The following is a 21148-nucleotide window of genomic DNA, read 5'->3' on the forward strand; positions in this document are numbered from 1 at the left end:
TTTTTTTTTTTACTTTATTTTGGATATCTTTGCGTATCAGTCTATAGAGACTTATTCTTTTTAACAGTCAAACAGTATTTCATTATGTGGTTGTAACATAATTTATTTACCCAATCCACTATTGATGGACATTTGAAGTGTTCCCTCTCTCCCTCCTTTTTTTTTCTTTAAAAAAAAAAAAACCTTTACAAACAATGTTGAAATGAACATCCTTAGACATATATCTTTGTGAACATTTCTTTTTTTTGCGGTACGCGGGCCTCTCACTGTTGTGGCCTCTCGCGTGCGGAGCACAGGCTCCGGACGCGCAGGCTCAGTGGCCATGGCTCACGGGCCCAGCCGCTCCGCCGCATGTGGGATCTTCTCGGACCGGGGCACGAACCCGCGTCCCCTGCATCGGCAGGCGGACTCTCAACCACTGCGCCACCAGGGAAGCACTGTGAACATTTCTATAGGGTAAATTCTTACAAGTGGAATTGCTGGGGTAAAGGATATGCATACGCAAATTTTAATAGCTCTTCCCAAATTGTCCTCCAAACAGATGTATTATCTACCATCTATGAGAATACTTATTCCTCATACTCTCAACAACTGTTATTAAAAATTCATTGCCAGATTTAAGAGAGAGTAAATCTAAGATTAATAATTAGAAGTTACAGGAGGTAAATAGATACAGATATATAGAAAAACTTTCTAACGATTACCGCTTCTGGGGAATGGAAGGGACGTTTGAAGCGTGTGTTTTTCCCCATCACTAAGAACGACACTAACATGTAAGATTTATAGTTTAGGGAGTTCTTTGATATAAATGATCTAATTTGATCTTCATGTTACTTATACTCAGGTATATGTTTAATATATTCTTTTTTTTTTTTTGGCTGCACCACGCGGCACGCGGGATCTTAGTTCCCTGACCAGGAATCAAACCCGCGCCCCCCTGCAGTGGAAGTGCCGAGTCCTAACCACTGGACCACCAGGGAAATCCCAATATCTTCTTTTATAAATGAGAAAATAGAGGCTCAGTCTCAGTGTCACTCAGTTAATAAGAGATGGAATTAGGACATCATTCCAGATTTTTTGACTCTTAATCCTCTCACTTTCCATCGTACCATGTAGAGGATGAAATAATTACCCACCAGGAATGCTGTGGAGTTGAATCCGGATTTGATTAAGATACTTTCCAAGGGCTTCCCTGGTAGCGCAGTGGTTGAGAATCCGCCTGCCAATGCAGGGGACACGGGTTCGTGCCCCGGTCCGGGAAGATCCCACATGCCGCAGAGCGGCTGGGCCCGTGAGCCATGGCCGCTGAGCCTGCGCGTCCGGAGCCTGTGCTCCGCAAAGGGAGAGGCCACAACAGTGAGAGGCCCGCGTACAGAAAAAAAAAAAAAAAAAAAAAAAAAGATACTTTCCAGCTCTAAATTTCTTTGGTTCTGTGCTAAGCTCAATAAAGGGTGGTTTGGAGAAGAGAAACGAAAGGTTATAAATTCTACTAATGTGGTGGCAACAGATGCAGGACAAGAGAAGACAGATATAAGGGACATAGAGAGCACAGTACCTAAAGTGGTGTGGGACTTTTGAGCATGGGTCACTAGTTGAAAAAAAGAAATATGGTCAGGAGAGTCAAATGTTCCGGATAAACAAAGAACAATGAAAAGGCCATCTAATTTGGTGATTCACAAGTTGACGGTGACCTTAGGGAGAGCAGTTTGTTTAGTGTCTAAGGTCATATGGGCTTCAAGGGTCAGTGAAAGGTGAGGTGAAAAAGAGTAAAGGTGTCTCTCTGGAGGAGTTTGGTGGTGTGGGAGAATGAGCAAAGTTCAGTAGATTGTCAGGGTCAAGCGAGGGTCCTTTTAGAATAAGGGAGGCTTATTGGGAGAAAAGAATAAACCAGTGGAGAGAGAGAGAGATTGAAGTGACAAAAGGGTAAGTGATAAGGTTAAATTCTAAGAGGAGGTGGGTGGGAATGGGACCCAGGGGAGAGCTGGAGTAACTACTTTTACTTGAGAGCAGGGCCTGTGTCATATTTATGCACTGCTTCTTTGTATTTCCCTCAAACCTGGAAGAGTACTTCGCCTTGAAGGTGTCAAGGCAGGAGCACAGGACAAGAAATCTAGTCCCAGCTTTGCCATTAAAACCCTATGTGACCTTGGGCAAGTCAGTTTTCTTCCGCAGGTATTATTTTCTTTATCTGCAAAGTAATGATGAGAACTAGATAATCTCTAAGCTCTATGAGTCTCTTGTTAATAGGTCAGGGTAAAAGGTAAGGTTTGGAAAGATCCTGATGGTGAAGGCTGCCCATGCTCCCTGCAGGCTGTAGTTTGGAATCTCTGAGGACTGGGAAGGTGGGATGAGGCCTTTAGCTGGTGGTATGGCCAACCCTTCTGTGCGTATGTCAATCCTCAGGTATGGCAAGCGAGTGGCAGACATAAAGGAAAGCAAGGAACATGCAATTGCAAACAGGTAAAGGTGGGGAATGAGCTCTTCCAGAGGGGATGGAATAGGAATCTCTCCTGAGATTGTTCTCTCCTTTCCTTGTTCTCACCCAAGTTTCTGTACAGCCTTATTGTCTCAACCCAAGAACTTGCTGCTGCCCCACAGATTCTTGTGTTTCCTTACCAGGTCTAACTGTGGCATTGAACCTTCCTTCTAGCTGACACCCCTTCCTAAATGCAGCTGTCTTCTGCACTGCCTTTGGAAGATTTTTAAGGGTGGGAGAGGCAATATTCTCTAGTTTCCACTTTCTTTCCTCAGTGGCCAGTTTCACTCTCAAAGGCGTCAATTTCTGCGGATGGCTGTGAAGGAGCTGGAGACCGTGTTAACCGATGAACCAGGACTACTGGGTCCCAAGGCAAGAGAAAAAAACGTTGGGAGGAGGACGATGTTCAATGATAAAAGACTCCTATGTGGGGGATGACTTGGCATTCATGAGTTTTTGCATTTCTGAGTTTTTTGTTCTGTTCGTGTATGTATATGCTGATTCCCTTGAATCTTCTTAGAGTACGCTAAAACTTCTTGTATCTCTTTTTTGGGCACTATCATAGTATATCATATATTATAGCTATTTGTGTACTTGTCTTATCCTCTATTTGACTGTGAACTAATTGAAGACAGATAGTTTTTTGTGAGTCTCTGTGTTTAATATTGGATACCACTGTTGGTATGGTTACACAGTTGTATCCATATGCATATTTTCATGATAGTTTTCTCTGTGCTTTGAAATCCTTTTTTTTTTTTTTTTTTTTTTTTTTGCGGTTCGCGGGCCTCTCACTGTTGTGGCCTCTTCCATTGCGGAGCACAGGCTCCGGACGTGCAGGCTCAGCGGCCATGGCTCACGGGCCTAGCCGCTCTGCGGCATGTGGGATCTTCCCGGACCGGTGCACAAACCCGTGTCCCCTGCATCGGCAGGCGGACTCTCAACCACTGCGCCACCAGGGAAGCCCTGAAATCCATTTTTAAAGTTGAAAATTCTCATAGTCCCTATCCCCTCCTTAGGCCCTTTTTGCTTTCATGGCCCTGTCCTTCATTCGTGATGAGGTCACTTGGCTGGTTCGCCACACAGAAAATGTCACCAAGACAAAGACACCTGAGGACTACGCTGACTCGTTAGTACTTGGCATGGTTAAGAATCTTGACCTTAGATGGACTGGGAAAAGGGACGGGGGGATATCAAATGACCTCGGGAGGTCTCAGTTTCTGCCCTGTTGTTGCTATCTTTGTTTCGGGTCACGTTTTCAGTCTTATACAGCTTTCTGTTCTCATCCTCGACTTTGTAGGAGCATTGCAGAACTGCTTTTCTTGTTGGAGGAGATTAGGGCTCTGGTCCGAAGACACATCAAGGTGATAGAGCAATACCACCTTCAGTACCTGGCCAGATTTGATGCTCTTGTGCTCAGTGACATCATTCAAGTATGTTTAATTGATGACACTTTGGAAATTTTGGGGTGATCCCTGGTCATTTTCCTCTGGGGGCCACCCTGGCTGAATCTCATGCTCTATAGATTGTGTGTCAAAAAGCCTGATTTTCCCCTCTACGTTTATTAAAATTAAAAAAAGGACTAATAATCTTAGCAATTTTTTTCCCCAAGTGAGGCTGCATAGAAATAGGAGAGAAGAGTAAAGGGCAGTTGGGTGTTAGCGTGGCAGGGAACTCAGGGAGTTTCCTCCGTGTCTTGTTTGGCTCTTTCTCTTTGTTTGTGGCACTTGGCAGCTCTTTCTACCTTCATACACTGACTGAGCCTTGTGGTCCTTGTTTCTCTCCTGGTGGAACTTATACCTCCTTGACGGTAACTCCACCTTCTCTTTTAGAACCTGTCTGTGTGTCCTGAGGAGGAGTCCATCATAATGTCCTCATTCGTCAATACTCTCTCCTCTCTGAATCTCAAACAAGGTAACTGGAGGGAATTGGAGGAGGAAGAGTGAGGGAAAACATCTTTTTTTCTAGAAATATTGATCTCTTGAGCCAGGGAATAGCCAAGATGACTTTGAAGAGGACCTATTATACCATTCCATGCAGTTGGATAGAGGTGCTGTTTTTTTTTTTTTTTTTTTGCGATACGCAGGCCTCTCACTGTTGTGGCCTCTCCTGTTGCAGAGCATAGGCTCCGGTCGCGCAGGCTCAGCGGCCATGGCTCACGGGCCTAGCCGCTCCGCGGCATGTGGGATCTTCCTGAACCGGGGCACGAACCCACATCCCCTGCATCGGCAGGCAGACTCTCAACCACTGCGCCACCAGGGAAGCCCTCTTATTTCCTTTTAAACTTCTATTTTTCTTGCAGTTGATAATGGAGAAAAATTTGAATTTTCTGGATTGAGGCTGGACTGGTTCCGTTTACAGGTAGGTCTGTTTCTGTTAATGGTCCCCCATTCTCAAGGTTTTTTCTCCCTTCTCTTTCTAACTCCTAAGCTCTGCTGTATGGAATGATTCAACACTGAAAACTGCTGATTGGACAGGACAAATACCAGCCAAACTGTAGTCCCAAGGCTGGGAGTCTTTTTCATTTATCTTGTTTTTCTCCACCCTTTTCTGAACTCCAACCATAGGCGTATACCAGTGTGGCTAAGGCTCCCCTGCACCTGCACGAGAACCCTGACTTAGCCAAGGTGATGAACCTCATTGTCTTTCACTCTCAAATGCTGGACTCAGTAGAGAATATGCTGGTGGAAACTTCTGATTTATCTACTTTCTGGTATGTCCTGACTCAGAGCTCTTTATCAATTGACCCGATCTTTCGCCTGGCCTCTGTGGAGGACTCTAATTCCCCCAGATACACGGGAAAGGCTTGTTTTCTTTGAGATCTCTTTAAAGGCAGATGCTCAAACTCCACAGCTTCTTCTTTCCAGCTTTTATCAAGTGGTAGGAATTTGCAGTTGATTCCCTTTTGTGTTGGCTTTCTTTAGGAAAGCCAGTTGGACTTTACACAGCCTTCTCTTCTCTGGGATAATTCATTGATTGTCTTTTCCTCACGGTTATATGTGGAACCTCCTTCTTTTTATTCTTGGGACATTGTGATTTAAAAGAGACATGGAAAACTTGGATGTTTAGTGGAGGGGACTGAAAATAATTGGGAGGGCTGGGGAACAGGGTCTTTAGAGAATGCAAATGAGTTTGTCTTCCTTGGGTATCATTCGGCCTTTACTAAGTGACCATTGTTGTTCATAACTCTACCCTTTGAGGGATCAAACACACAACACAATATGTTGGCTCTGCTCTCTGCATTCAGCATGAGTGGGGAGGTATAATACCCACATGTGAAAAGGACATCAACATAATAATGGCAAATGTGCATGATGTTGAGAGAATACAGGGTTGAGGAAAGATCAGTCTCATGAAATTAATCAGAGAAAGTTTTCTGGAGCCTGAGTGTCAAATTTTGAGAGGAATGTGAATTAGTGATACTGAGGGACTTCTAAATCAGGGCCCAAATCATGCAGAGGTTCTGAGGGAGGAATAGCAAATTTTGTACAAGAAAAGGGAAGGAGGTATCATTGGGTTGGCCAAAAGGTTCCTTTGGTTTTTAACGTAAAAATGAAAGACACATTTTTCATTTTCACCAAGAACTTTATTGAACAACGTATTAACCCTTTTGTTCCACTACCTTCTGCCATTTTTCAGGCAGCTTCATCATTCCATCTTCCCAAAACTTTTTATCTTTTTGAGCAAAGAACTGTTTCAGGTGCCTTTTACAGTCTTCCAGGGAATTGAAATTCTCTCCGTGAAGATAATTTTGTAAAGACCGAAATAAATGGAAATCTGAAGGTGTAATACGGTGGATGGATCAGAACTTCCCAGCCAAGCTGTAACAGTTTTTGCCTGGTCATCGAAGAAACATGTGGTCTTGCGTTATCCTGATGGAAGATTATGTGTTTTCTGTTGATTAATTCCGGACGCTTTTCGTTGAGTGCTGCTTTCAGTTGATCTAACTGGGAGCAGTACTTGTTGGAATTAATCATTTGGTTTTCCAGAAGGAGCTCATAATAGAGGACCCTCTTCCAGTCCCACCATATGCACAACATCACCTTCTTTCGATGAAGCCCGGCCTTTGGTGTGGTTGGTGGTTGTTCGTTTCGCTTGCCCCACGATCTCGTCCGTTCCACATTATTGTACAGTATCCACTTTTCATCGCTCTTCACAATTTGTTTTAAAAATGGAACTTTTTTTATGTTTAAGTAGAGAATCACATGTGGAAATATGGTCAAGGAGGTTTTTTTTTTTTGCTTAAGTTATGTGGAACCCAAACATCAAAGCGATTAATGTAACCAAGCTGGTGCAACTGAGTTTCAGCACTTGATTTGGTTTAATGTAACCAAGCTGGTGCAAATGATTTTCAGCACTTGATTTGGATATTTTGAGTATGTCAGCTATCTCCCGCGTGGTATAACATTGATTGTTCTCAATTAATGTCTCAATTTGATCGCTATCAACTTCAATTGGTCTACCCGACCATGGAGCATTGTCCAGCGAGAAATCTCCAGCACGAAACTTCGCAAATCACTTTTGACAGCTTTGATCAGTCACAGCACCTTCTCAATATACTGCATAAATATTCTTCTGCGTTTCGGTTGCGTTTTTACCTTTCTTGAACTAATAAAGCATAATATGCCAAAAATGTTGCTTTTTTTCTCTCATCTTCAATACTAAAATGGCTACACAAAAATTCACCAATTTTGATAAGTTTTTTTTTAAAGGCATGCTGATATGACAGCTGTCACAATACAATCTAACAAAAGTTGTTTCGAATGAAGTTAAAGACAACTAAGTGCTACTAGAGCCATCTTACGGAAAAAAACCAGGCGAACTTTTTGGCCAACCCAATACTAACCTGTCCTGGGATCCAGTAAAAAAGTCTGAAAGGGTTGAGCTTCTTGGGTTCCCGTCTACCTTAAGGGTAGGGAAATTAAGGAGGGAGGAGTGAATATCAATAAATATTTGTTGAAAGAATGAATATTCTCTCTATCTCAAAGGGTCCAGTTCCTAAACCCTGGTTGTAAGTGTCCTTCCCCCTTTTCCGCAGCTTTCATCTTCGTACCTTTGAGAAGATGTTTGCTATGACCCTGGAGGAACCTGCCATGTTGCGTTATGCCATTGCTTTTCCCCTGATTTGTGCTCACTTTGTCCACTGCACTCATGAGATGTGCCCAGAGGAGGTGAGTACCCTGAACTCCAAACCCTGTCATCTCTTTAATCACATCTCATTCTTATTCCCCCAAAACACGATTCCAAGGGTTGATTTTGGTCCCAGGAAGGGTACAAACATAGGTATCTGATGCAAGTCCCTAAATGTCTCAGCTTTATGTAGAATGTGTACTCTCTCTGGGTCTCATTTTCTTCTTCTGTAGGAGTGGGTGGCTCAGGCTGGGGCTCAGAACAGTATTATGAGGAAGAAGTGGTTGTCCTGGTGATGACAGTTTCTTCATTGGGTCCTCTTTCCCAAAGTACCCCCACCTGAAGAACCATGGCCTTCATCACTGCAACTCCTTCCTGGAAGAGTTGGCCAAGCAGACCAGCAACTGTGTCCTGGAGGTCTGTGCTGAACAGCGAAACCTGAGTGAGCAGGTAGGCTCAGCCCTCTCTCTGTTTCAGTCTGCCCTCTGCAGTCCCTTGGTGCCTTCCCCTCTATCTACCTTTATCTTCTTCTCAAACACCAAGTTCTCTAACCCTTTCAGGTAGGGCTAGGGCTTTTGTGTACATGAGTTTATGGCAGGCTTTTTTTAGCATAGTCCCATCTCAGTCTTTACTCCCTTGAGACTCAATAGAGGTATCTAAAAATACTCTAATTTGAACAGCTGCACTGCAACAAAATCTGTGCTTTCATTTGAAGTGTTCCAAGAGATGAGTTAACTTTCTAATTTACTTCCCCTCCTCTCTCTGCCCTGTGTACACATACTTAGAACAGTGGCCCCAGATCACCTGTCTTGTCTCACCTTTCTGTCCATCTGCACCCTAATCTGTAGCTATCTGAACATTTTCAGGCACTTCCTCTGTGTTTATCCTCAGGGCTGCTTTTGTGTCTTTTTTTTTTTTTTTTTTTTGAGGAGTCAACCTTCCTGATTTTATTAGTATTTTGAATTATGTTAATGGATTTTAATATTGAATCACTAATTCAACATACTTCACCATCATAGTGTTATTCTTCACTTTGCTTCTGGATTCTGTTTGCTGATTTTCAGCTGGAAATTTCTGCTTTGCTTTTGTGTCTTTGTCCGTTGTTTTCCCCTCCCCTCCGTTGACTGACTCATAGCACCCGGTCATGATTAGCTCAACCTAAGTTTATAGGAAATTTGAAAATGAAGAACTTGTTCTGCCGTTGCCCTGGATTCTTTCAGGTTTCCTAGACTACCCACCCTTCCTGGGTTTGAGTCAGGCTTTGTAGCAACTTTGGTAGGAGGGGAGTCAGGTTGTGTGCGTGTGCGTGCGTACGTGTGTGTGTGTGTACATATGCACAGTTATATTATTACTTAACCTTCCTATTTTCTCATATGTAAAATGGGGATAAAAATAGTTTCTTTTTATTTTTTTAAATTTTTGGCTGTGTTGGGTCTTCGTTGCTGCGTGCGGGCTTTCTCTAGTTGTGGTGAGCGGGGGCTACTCTTCATTGTGGTTTGTCGGCTTCTCCTTGTGGTGGCTTCTCTTGTTGCAGAGCACGGGCCCTAGAGTGTGCGGGCTTTAGTAGTTGTGGCAGTGGGCTCTAGGGCACGCGGGCTTCAGTAGTTGTGGCACACAAGCTCAGTAGTTGTGGCGCACAGGCTTAGTTGCTCCGTGGCATGTGGGATCCTCCTGGACCAGGGATCGAACCCGTGTCCTCTGCATTGGCAGGCGGATTCTTAACCACTGTGCCACCAGGGAAGTCCAAAAATAGTTTCTTAAAAGAAGTATCATAAAGGTGAAATGAAATAGTATATGTTAAATATTTGGTATGCAATTCTCAATAGATGTTAGCTGCTATATTATTTGGTATTTATTGGGCACTAAGCCCTGTGCTGGGTTTTTGGGATGGGGTCCCAGAAGGAAAGGTACACAATTCCTGCCCTTGGGGAATGTCCCAATTTAAGGGAGAAAGGTGTACAAATACATGTTTGAAAGAAATTTAAATAATTAATGCAAGGAAGATATGTAAACAAGTACAATTATGGGTATATTCATCGCTCAACTTGAATACCTACTACATGCAAAGGACACAGTTAAAGATATTTGCTCAGTGCTGTATCAGGGTTGACTAAAACATTATGTATTATTTTCACACACACCAAAACTTTTGCAAATGAGTATTGGCCCCTCCAAAGTTATCATTTTGAATAAATAGTGATGTTGCCATTACTAATGGAGTTGCGTTTTATGGAACTACTTTCAGAATCTACCACAGACAGCTTTGCATAATTTCAAGGTTGACGCACCTTTGCCTGTCAAGGTAGACTTGATTTTTTGGAAACAGTAGAAGCTTGGATTTAAAAAAAACAAGTGTGACTATTAAGTAAGAAAACCAGTTTTCTCATGGCTGCTATCGTGCTCTGAGAGTAATTCCAAATGAAGAGATGCATGGAAGGAAAGAGAGAGAAAGGCAGAATGAGAAAAGAACAGACAATAAGGGAGGGACCTATTTATAACTGTTAGATGGATTACTTGGCAGTTTTAAGAACGAATCTCATTTCTCCATTCACTTGTGTTTGTTTCTAAAGCTTCTACCTAAGCACTGTGCCACTACCATCAGCAAGGCCAAAAACAAGAAAACCATGAAGCAGAGGCAGACTCCGAGAAAAGGAGAGCCTGAGAGGGACAAACCAGGAGCTGAGAGTCACCGGAAGAACCGCAGCATTGTCACCAAGTGAGGACCTAGGCCTTAGAGCGCCAGCAGGGCACTATCTCAAAGAAGGGAGAACAGGAAAGAGGGAAGGTGATGCAGCAAAAGAGTGTGGAAGTGGTGGTGGGGAATGACAGATATGGAAAAGTGCTTAAATATGAATTTTCTACTTTGCCTTTGAAGTCACCATCAATGTGTACTCTTCTAGGCTGAGTTTTTCCAGAAGATGAAAGGGGTCTGATGGTCATGGGCCTGACAGATCCTCCCCAGTTACTAGCAGGCAGTGCCAGACCTTTAATGGAGGCTCATTTTACTTTCTCAATTTTACCCAGCATGGACAAGCTACACCTAAACTTGACAGAATTAGCACTGACAATGAATCATGTACACAGCTTCTGTGTATTTGAACACACCATCTTCCCTTCTGAGTATCTCAGCAGCCATCTGGAGGCCAGACTCAACAGGTATCACTCTTTTGTTGTCTTCTGTTTGCTTAGTATGGTAGTTCTCAAAGTTGGGTTCCATTAGATCCATCTTGGTGGTCATTCTGATGCAGTCAATGTGGCATAGGTCCCAGGCATCTCTATTAAAAATAAATAAATGAAAAGAACCCAGACTTCCCTCGTGGCGCAGTGGTTAAGAATCTGCCTGCCAATGCAGGGGACACGGGTTTGATCCCTGGTCTAGGAAGATCCCACGTGCTGCGGAGCAAATAAGCCTGTGTGCCACAGCTACTGAGCTTGTGCTCTAGAGCCTGCGAGCCACAACTACTGAGCCCACGTGCACAACTACTGAAGCCCATGCCTAGAGCCCGTAATCCACAACAAGAGAAGCCACCACAATGAGAAACCCGTGCACTGCAACGAAGAGTAGCCCCTGCTCGCCACAACTAGAGAAAGCCTGTGCGCAGTAATGAAGACCCAATGCAGCCAAAAACAAACAAACAAACAAATAAATAAAAGAACCCCACACCTCTATAGGTTTCTTTTTTTTTAAGATTTATTTTATTATTTATTTATTTATTTATTTAATTTATTTTTGGCTGCGTCAGGTCTTAGTTGCAGCATGCTGGATCTTCGCTGAGGAGTGTGGGATCTTTTGTTGCAGCACGTGAGGTTCTCTCTAGTTGTGGCGTGCGGGTTTTCTCTCTCTAGTTGTGGCGTGCGGGCTCCAGGGCACGTGGACTCCGTAGATGTGGCGTACGGGTTCCAGAGTGTGTGGGCTCTGTAGTTTGTGGCACACGGGCTCTCTAGTTGAGGTGCTCGAGCTCAGTAGTTGTGGTGCGCGGGCTAACTTGCCCCACGACATGTGGAATCTTAGTTCCCTGACCAGGGATCGAACCCATGTCCCCTGAATTGTAAGGCGATTCTTTACCACTGGACCACCAGGGAAGTCCCTCTATAGGTGGTTTTGATGAACAACCAGAACTGGTCATCACTGGTTTAGTAGGGTGAGTGGGGCCTTTGCAGTCAGCAGATCTGTGTTGATGCTGTTAGCTAAGACATCAGAGCAGGTTATCTAACTTGTTTGAGCCTTAATTTCCTACCCTATAGAGTAAGGATAATGATATTTACTTTATAATGAGAATTACCTGTAATTGAGAATTGGTAGAGAATTAAAGATAATAATGAGTGACATATATAGGCCTCAACAAAATAAATTGCCTTCCCTCCACTTTACCTCTCATTCTGTTGCTCCCTGAAGCTGCAGGAACATTCCTTATATTGAAATTGTACCATATAGTAGGCAAATTAGGGGAGTGAGGGGAAAAAGTTTTTATGAATTATCTCCTAGTCTTCTGTGTTTCATTTTGCAATACGTAGTATATTTACTCATTCACTTAACAAGTATTTATTGAACATCTATTGTGTGTCATCAGTGTTCTCGAAGCTGTTAATATAGCAGTATACAAAAGAAATAAAGATTCCTGGCCACATAAAGCTTACCTTCTAGCGGGAGAGACAAGCAAAATAAGAACGTAGGATATATAGTAGATTAGAAAATAAGTGCTAAGCAGAAAGTTAAAGCAGGAAAAGGAGACGGGAAGTGTGTAGTGGTGGTGGTGGTGAAATTTTACATAGGGTGGCCAGGGAAGGCCTGCTTGAGAAAGTGACATTTGAGTGAACTCCTGAAGGAATTGAGGAAGCCAAGTGGGTGACTATCTGGGGAAAGGACATTCTGGGCGGAGGAAACAGCAAGTGCGAAGGCTCTGAGGTGGGAACATGCCTGGTATGTTCAGGGAACAAGGAGGAGACCAGTATGAGCCACGGGGAGACTGGTAGGACGTGAGGTCAGAGAGGCTGGAGGAGTGGCAGACTGACTGTTCATGTGGCTCTATGCCATTGTAAGGATTTTGGCTTTGATCCTGAGTGAGACGGGGAGCCTAGGCAGGGTTTGAGCAGAGCAGGAACATGATTTCACTCAACATTTCAGTAGGTTCACTCTGTCTGCACTAGGGGGGCCAAGGACAGGAGCAGGGAGAACAGTTAGGAGTCTGTGCCTTGACTGTAGGAGATTCAGGCTAATTTTTCAATCAGTTTTTTGCTTGGGTGACAGTAAAATTAGTTTGTTTTCATTCCGTACACTTTAGCTACATGGAAGGAAGTGTCTCAGGTGCATAAAAAATGTCAAGAAGGGGGCTTCCCTGGTGGCGCAGTGGTTGTGCGTCCGCCTGCCGATGCAGGGGAACCGGGTTCGCGCCCCGGTCTGGGAGGATCCCACGTGCCGTGGAGCAGCTGGGCCCGTGGGCCATGGCCGCTGGGCCTGCGCGTCCGGAGCCTGTGCTCCGCAACGGGAGAGGCCGCAGCATGGGGAGGCCCGCATACCACAAAAAAAAAAAAAAAAAAAAAAAAAAAATGTCAAGAAGATGACAATTTGATAATCATCCATGCGTAAACCTTCAGAAGCTGGCAATGGTTTCTAGGCCCTGGAGCAGCATGTCACTGGCATCATTGCTCCTAAAGCCTGAACCGGGTTCGCACCCCGGTCTGGGAGGATCCCACATGCCGCGGAGCGGCTGGGCCCGTGAGCCATGGCCGCTGAGCCTGCGTGTCCGGAGCCTGTGCTCCGCAACGGGAGAGGCCGCAGCATGGGGAGGCCCGCATACCACAAAAAAAAAAAAAAAAAAAAAAAAAAAAGTCAAGAAGATGACAATTTGATAATCATCCATGCGTAAACCTTCAGAAGCTGGCAATGGTTTCTAGGCCCTGGAGCAGCATGTCACTGGCATCATTGCTCCTAAAGCCTGGAAGTTGGCCTAAAGGTTTGGCCTCAAATGAAAACTCTAAAATAGGTTAGGCTTGCCTCCCGTCTGTGCCTTCCGTAGTATTTTTCCTCAAGTGGTACCTCTTCTCTTTTCCTTTTCATCTGGGGAGTAGGCCCTCCTGTTCCCTTACCCTCCCCTGCCATAAAGTTTTCCAAAAACACAGAACAAACAAAAAACTCCCAAACATCTGTGGCTTTAGGGAGAACCTGATGGACGCTTTCATACTGATGTGCAGATGACTGACAAAAGCTTGTGTTGGCAAAGTCTAATGTTCCTCTTTCCCCTACTGTTTACATTTTAACAAGGAAGAAAGCCTCAGGCAGAGGACTGACTCTAATTGTGAATTCTCAGGTTCCTGGGGAAGGTATTTTGGAAGGGGCTGGGAGTCCAGTGAGGAGGGGTGTTCCTGGTGTGTCCCTAAAATAATACAGTGTGGACAGTTATTCTACCTTCTCTAAGGTTGGCTATAGATGTGTGCCAGCCAAGTGTTCTCTCTCTCCACCTGGCATCCCGTGGCCACTTGGGATTGCACTGCACTTCTAAGGATTTCTGGGTGTGGTTTTCCATTTCTGACAGTGATTGGAACTAATTCTTTCCGAGGAGAAAAGACAAATGCTGGCCCTGAGAATGCAGGAGGTTGTAAGCAAGCACATACAGTTAGATGGCATTTGGGAGCCCAGGTCTTTTACCACCTGATTTAATTTCTCCAGAGGAGGCAGAAGAGCATGGTGATTGAGAATCAAATGTTATTGGATTCAGGTCCCAGCTTTGCCACTTGCTAGCTGTGTGGTCTTCACAGATGGCAAGTGGCTTACTATCTGTGTCTCAGTTTCTTCATCCATAAAATGGGGATAATAATTGTACCTACCTTATTGGGTTGCTGTGAGATTTACATGAGATAATGCGTGTAGTTAAATCATAGTACAGCACCCAGAACACAGTATAAATGTGATAACTGTTACTATGTTTGTCATTATGATTGTGATTATGGTTTTTGTCACCTAGAGCCATTGTGTGGCTGGCTGGCTACAATGCCACAACCCAGGAGATCGCCAGGCCTTCTGAGCTCTTGGCAGGAGTCAAAGCGTACATCGGTTTCATAAAGTCACTGGCCCAGTTTTTGGGTGCAGATGTGTCCAGAGTCATCCGCAACGCCCTCCTGCAGCAGACGCAGCCACTGGACTCGTGTGGGGAACAGACTATCACCACTCTCTACACAAATTGGTCAGTGTTGCTTATCCTCTCTCACTGCCTTACTTCTTTGTTAGCACTTTTTCCTTTATGCAGTAGGACCTCGGGACCAGGCATTTTAGCTCCTAGGGGCGTAGACCCCCAAACAGAAGCTTGTTTCTGCCCGAGGACTGGAGCTGTAAGCTGGGGCAAACTCAGATCCCCTCTGTCCACCATGAGGTCTCTTTCTAAGCTTCCATGTAACATCCATTGACCTACTCTGTAGCAATTTGACCCTTTTCCTCTTAATCTGCCATTCTTAACCTTCCTTTTCTGGATTCTTACTGTTTTCATTTCAAATGATCTCTCTTCCTCTTTCTGAAGTTCTCTTATTTCTCTCTTTGTCCAGTTTCTCCCCCTGAAGACCATTCTGTCTCACACCATCTCTCCGGAGCACTGTCTCCTTACCTCCCGACGTGACCGTGTCACGTCTAGTAGATTGTTCTTCAGGGTGAAAGAGGCCGCCTCCCCCAGACTGGAGGAGGCAGGGGTCAGCAGTATTTCCTTTGAGGGTTAAGGATGGAGAGGAGCTGGATTCCTACCTCCCTAAGCCACTGGGTGGCGTTCTTAATCCAGTATCAGCTCGGCAGGAGCCCGGCTGCAAAGAACCCCCTGAGGAGGGGGAAAGACTGAGACAAAGTTTACAATAAAATGCCAACAGGGGCCTGGCAGGTAAGGTAAGTGGGTGTCGTGGGCTGGGTGGGGACTTTGAATAGTTGGAGAGGGCATGCCCCTCTAAAAAGCGGCAGCCACCACTTAGCTCCATCTCATCGCTGCCCCACTAAATCCTTATTATAATGTAAAATCTCTCAGTTTCAAAAATTTGACAACTAATTCAAATTAAAAGGAAAAACCCTCACGTTTGAGTGCTGGTTTTGACCTACCCGTGGTTAGCTTGTGACTTCTGTAAGACCTAGGCCCGGAGCTAGTGCCTGGGTGAGTGGCAGGCGTTGCCACGCCCTCTGCTGACACTGGCTGGAGGCCTTCTCAGCTTGCCCAGAGGTCAGGAGGGCATATTTGGAGACTGGATGACTAGTGTTCACAGGGCCTCTCTCTGTCCAGGAGGTTTGACTTGAGACCTGCTTCCAGGGTCCTAGGCCCTTAGTCCAACACTCTCACTGGAGAGGTTGAGGCTAAGTATATTTCAGAGGAGCCCAATTAGTAGGAATTTTTGTCTTGTCAGCTTAGGCTTGTCTCACCTGACAGAGGAAGGCCAAGGGTGAGGGGCGTGCAGTAGCTGGAAAAGGTGGTAGGGCGTGCACACCATTACGTCTGACAGCACAGCCAAATGCCCTGCAGATTAGAGGCAAAGCGGAACCACGCTACTGCCAGTTGTTTTTGAGCCAGCAGCTTGGGGTGTTAGTTAGAGTGTTGTACTGTCTTCTTTGAGTCTCTTCTCCCCACCCCAGCCTTTGGTGGAGTTTCTCTTCCTGAGCCCAGTGGTGGTGGTAGGGAGAAAGGATTGAACACTAATCTTCTGTGCTTTCTTGCCAACCTTGTAGGTACCTAGAAAGTCTGCTTAGAAAGGCGAGCAGTGGGACCATTATCCTCTCACCAGCCATGCAGGCCTTCATCAGCGCCCCCAGAGAAGGGGAGCAGCACTTCAGCGCAGAGGAGTTCTCTGACATCTCTGGTGAGCCCAGAGCCTGGTCTCCTGTCAGGGAGCCGAACCTTTCCCCTCAATACAATATCTTAACCTATGGATCCCATCTAAATTCTCCTACCTTCCCAGAGGCTCATTCTGTACTCTCCTAGATCTCTGCTAGATCCTACCTTAGGGACAGTAAAAAGAGATTTCAAGTGAGACCCAGAATTGAGGGGTGCCTTGGGGGTTGAAGGTGGAGAGGGAAGATGAGGGGAGTTAGGAGCTAGGCAGGGGCACTCAAGTCACTGAAAGGATTTATTCTTCGAAGGGTAGTAAATGGTTGTTTTCCATTTCCACAAAGAGTAAAGAGTAGGACATATAATGAGGGGTAAAGGATAAATGTAAGGAGGACATTCTGATGTTTGGAATTATTAAACAGTGGTCTGACATCATGGCATCTTCTTGTTGAGGGATAAGTTTTAGAGCCTTAGCCAGTGCTTGGATTGCTGATGTTTAATAATGATGATGAGCTAATGGATGACATTTAGTGTGGGCTTGGTTCTAAATGTTCACATGTATTTAACTCCTTTACTCCTCACAGCAGCCTTGAGGTAGGTACTCTTATTACCCCCATTTTACAGATGAGGACACTGAGACACAGAGAGGTTAAGGAGCTTGATTAAGGTCATACATCATTCATAGATGGTAAAACTGGGATTTCAACTCAAGGCAGTCAAATTCCAGAACCTGGGTGCTTAGTCACTATGTCACGCTGCTTCCCAGTGTATAGAAGTGCTTTTGTGTCTCCAGGCAGGCAGATGAGGAGTGTGTCATGAATGAGTTGGGAAGTTATTCTCTTTTTAAAGAGGGCTTGAAGCCATGCAGATCCTTTTTAATAGATTTGTTTTACTGACTGACTGATTCATGAACTATCCCACTGCTTCCTCCTTCCTCTCACCTCCGTATAAATCATGGACCCTGCATGGTATCTGAGACAGGTAGGAGATGTTTCAGTGACCCTGCCCTCTCCATTCTTCCCCTTCCTTGGGGGGTGTTATGAAAGTCAGAGTATACAGTTCTGTTTTCCAGCTCTGCCTTCTTCTTACCCTCGTACTGGCTCCATCAGTGAGCTGACCCTACCCTTTACCTGCTGGAGGCTTCAGATGTCCCCTTCTTATCAACTCCTCCCACAGACTGTAGGCAGCATCTAAAATCAGCTTTAGGTCTCTCTGACAACTGACGAGCAGCACGAGGTAATGCTGATTCCCCCTTCCACCACCCCCACCCCAATTTCCCTGGGTTACCATGGTGATGGGGCAATGCTGCTGCAAAAATAGATAGATGGATAGAGAAGGATGCCCTAGGGTTACTAGCCTAGAGAGGACTAGAGTAAGGAGAGTTGGCAGATCCAAATCAGTAGATCAGTGTGTCTTCTCTCCAGAGAAGGCAGTTCAGCCCCTCTGCCTCTCTGTCAGTCATTTTAGAATTATCTAAGTTGACCAGTTAGGAAATCCTTTTCTAGTTCTCAGTTCAGTTGTTCCTGTTGTAAATAGGTGACTCTAAAAATGTTTAGTATTTATTCCACATGAGGCTCTGTGTCAGCTGCTGTGACCAGTTCCACTTCCTTTGTCAATGGTAGAGGTGGAGATCAATTGGTCCTGCCTTTAAACACTTGAGTGTGGAGCCTTGATTTTCTTTTCCCTCTGAACTCTTGTTAACTGTATTAAACTCACCTTTCCTCTACTGGTCTCTTGTTACTTCTGGTTTTCTCTGCTGGGACCGCCCATAGCCAAAGATCATAGCTGGAGCTCTTTCCTGTCTGAATTTGTCACTAGTGTTTCTAACATGGGATTTCCTCAGCCAGGTTTTATTTAATTCACAAAGGGCCAGAAGCAGGCTGGGTAGGGAGGGATAAGGTAATGGGGCAGACTTGAGGGAAGAAGAATTTAGGGGAAAAGACAGCTGGGAGTCTGGGGATGTGTGCTGATTATGCTATCATATCAACTCTGTGAGGTATTCAGAGTGGATATTAATTTCTTCATTTTACAGAGAAGTGAACTGAGGCTCAGAGAGGGGCTTAACATCTTATAAAGCTAATGCAGCTAGTCCAGCAAGAGTAAAACCCAGGTGCCATGTAAAGGGACTGGGAAAGTCTAGATTCTTATAGGAATGAAAAGTAAATAGTTATCATTTGTGGTGCGTCTTGGTGTGAGTACCAGTGGGGAGAGGGTAAATTGTCCCACAGGCAGGCCAGACCTGTCACCTGAATACAGGATTTCAGGCTAGTTTGCTCTCCAACTTCCCACTTCCTTTCCTTGCTGAAAAACACTTAAGGTGTTCACGTTACCCTATAGCTACTGTGCAAACGCACCAGTGTTCTCTGGGTCCTACCTGGGACCTCTGTGACTCTGTTCCAGAGTTGCGGGCTTTGGCTGAACTCCTGGGCCCCTATGGCATGAAGTTCCTGAGTGAAAACCTGATGTGGCATGTGACCTCTCAGATTGTGGAGCTGAAGGTACTGTGGAAACAAGCCTCCGGGAAGAAGGGTAGGGGTAGGAGACTGGGGGGAAGATGTACCATGGGTCTTGTCTTTTCGTGCTTAATGGCTCTGTGTTCTGGCTGCAGAAGCTGGTGGTGGAAAACATGGATGTACTTGTTCAGATCAGATCCAACTTTAGCAAGGCAGACTTGATGGCTTCTCTGCTTCCCCAGCTGATGGGTGAGCACATCTCCTAAAGGGAGAAGGAACTGTGGGAAAAGCATTGTGGATGACGGGTTTTGGGGACTCTGGGGCCTAGGCTGGGTCTGAAGAAGCAAAACCGTTGCCATTCTCCTGAGTTCTCTTCTTGAACGCTCTTCTTTCTCCTCAGGGGCTGATAATGTGCTGAAGCGTATGACCATCATTGGAGTTATCCTCAGTTTTAGGGCCATGGCCCAAGAGGGACTTCGGGAGGTGAGCTGGGGGAGAGGGGGCTGCTACAGGATAAAGCCTTGGGTAGGGCCTGTGTGAGAAGTTGTGGAAAGGGTTGGTGAGCATCTAGGAGAACGGAGCTTAATTCGGTAGAGGTCCTGGAAGTTCTTTGAGGCTAGATGAGCTGAAGAACCTAGATGCATGAGGAGAGAAGTAGCATGGGAAGCTGGCTAAGTTGTTATCTAAGCTGAGGCCCTTTTTTTGTTTCTTTGTTTCCACGTGTTTGAAGGCACTGGCCACTGTCCCTTGGACTCATTTGTACTCTCTTTCCTTCAGGTTTTCTCCTCCCACTGCCCATTTCTTATGGGTCCCATTGAGTGCCTGAAGGAGTTTGTCACCCCAGACACAGATATCAAGGTATGGGAGAGTGCAAAGTGGAATCTAATTAGGAGATTTTTGTTGTTGAAAAAGGATGGAGCTAGGATCTTGTAATGGAGAGAGGGCTCTGAAGAATACTGCAGGGAGAAGAGCCAGAATTTGAATAGAAACACGTTGGGGGAGATTTTTGTGGAGGGAGGGGCATTGGTCAGACGAGAGGGTGCACAGCTGGGGAGCCCTGGGGAGATCCTCCGGGGGCTAGGGAAACATTACTGGAGGGAGAGGAGTAAGGTCTAGGATAGTTTCTACAGCTTTTCTCCTAAGATGTGCAAATTAGATACCCAACTATATGCAGACAAGTCCCCTCTTTAGTTAGGAGCCTGGGTACTTTTTGTAAAATTTGTTTCTTCCATTCCTACCCACCCTGCCTGCCCTCAGATTTTCCTTTCTTTTTCTGGCCTTTTCTTCCTCCTAGTTCTGAAACTTTCTGGTTCCTCTGTGTGTGTGTCACCTGCCTTGGGCCTCATTTCCTCTAGAGATGGGGAAAGGCGGAGGGGACTCTGTAAGCACCCAAGTTAAACATCCATTCCCCCTCCCCCACCTCACATCAGCTTGCCTTTTGAATCACCTAGAACAAACAAGTATGTTTTGCAGGAAATACAGCTGAAGGCTGGGAACAAGGGCCTTCAAATGCACAGGGCAGGGCACTTCTCTTATAATTGATTCCATTAAAGGAGGGAGGTCTGTGAGAAGAGGAAACTGGTTAACAGGAAGTAGTCAGAAAAAAAAAAGAAAACTTAGTTAGAAAAAAAAAACTTCCTTTACCTTGAGGTCAAAAGAGTTGTGAACATTTCCTCTCTCTCTGCCTGAAATCAGATGATGAGGGTCAAGGGGTCACAGGCCCTGAGGGCTTGACGTTTCACTGGGCTGGCTGCTCCTTCAGGCCAGGTCTTTGGTGTCACAGTGAGCCTGGGGTTCGGGCAGCTGTTGGTGGTGGGGCTGAACGCTCTGGCCTGTCAGGAGTGTGTCTAGCTGGCATCTCCCAGGCAGCTCCGAGCTTTAGGCTCTGTCTGCCTGGGAGAATAAGCAGGTTGGGTGGAGCGGGGGAATGACCTGTCTGTCAGAGATTCTGTTACTGCCTCAGAGGGGTGACAAGATTAGAAGAGAACAGAAGCTCCTTCAATGATCACTTTCTTCCTCCAGAAAACCACAGGTCATGGACCAGGTCCCTGATCTCCTAGGTCATGGGTGCCACGAGCAGGGTTATTTAGTTAGTAGGGAATTTTTTTTTTTTTAACCATCTTTATTGGAGTATAATTGCTTCACAATGGTGTGTTAGTTTCTGCTCTACAACAAAGTGAATCAGTTATACATATACATATGTTCTCATATCTCTTCCCTCTTGCGTCTCCCTCCCTCCCACCCTCCCTATCCCACCCCTCTAGGTGGTCACAAACCACCGAGCTGATCTCCCTGTGCTATGC

At 45.4% G+C, this 21148-nt stretch overlaps 1 protein-coding gene across 1 annotated transcript in view; it reads left to right on the forward strand.

Moving 5' to 3' along the window:
- NCKAP1L (NCK associated protein 1 like) overlaps positions 1–21148 on the forward strand; it is a 47089-nt gene that overhangs the window by 14179 nt on the left and 11762 nt on the right. Inside the window, exons 10-26 of the mRNA XM_024122896.2 lie at positions 2404–2460; positions 2752–2848; positions 3493–3602; positions 3774–3906; positions 4306–4387; positions 4776–4834; positions 5041–5186; positions 7512–7644; positions 7934–8053; positions 10174–10319; positions 10628–10759; positions 14566–14784; positions 16293–16423; positions 18793–18890; positions 19001–19094; positions 19246–19328; positions 19623–19703. Coding sequence (XP_023978664.1) covers positions 2404–2460; positions 2752–2848; positions 3493–3602; positions 3774–3906; positions 4306–4387; positions 4776–4834; positions 5041–5186; positions 7512–7644; positions 7934–8053; positions 10174–10319; positions 10628–10759; positions 14566–14784; positions 16293–16423; positions 18793–18890; positions 19001–19094; positions 19246–19328; positions 19623–19703 — 1921 coding nt within the window. The remainder of the gene's footprint in view (positions 1–2403; positions 2461–2751; positions 2849–3492; positions 3603–3773; positions 3907–4305; positions 4388–4775; positions 4835–5040; positions 5187–7511; positions 7645–7933; positions 8054–10173; positions 10320–10627; positions 10760–14565; positions 14785–16292; positions 16424–18792; positions 18891–19000; positions 19095–19245; positions 19329–19622; positions 19704–21148) is intronic.

Source organism: Physeter macrocephalus, chromosome 6 (assembly GCF_002837175.3).
Source record: "Physeter macrocephalus isolate SW-GA chromosome 6, ASM283717v5, whole genome shotgun sequence".
NCBI lineage: Eukaryota > Metazoa > Chordata > Mammalia > Artiodactyla > Physeteridae > Physeter > Physeter macrocephalus.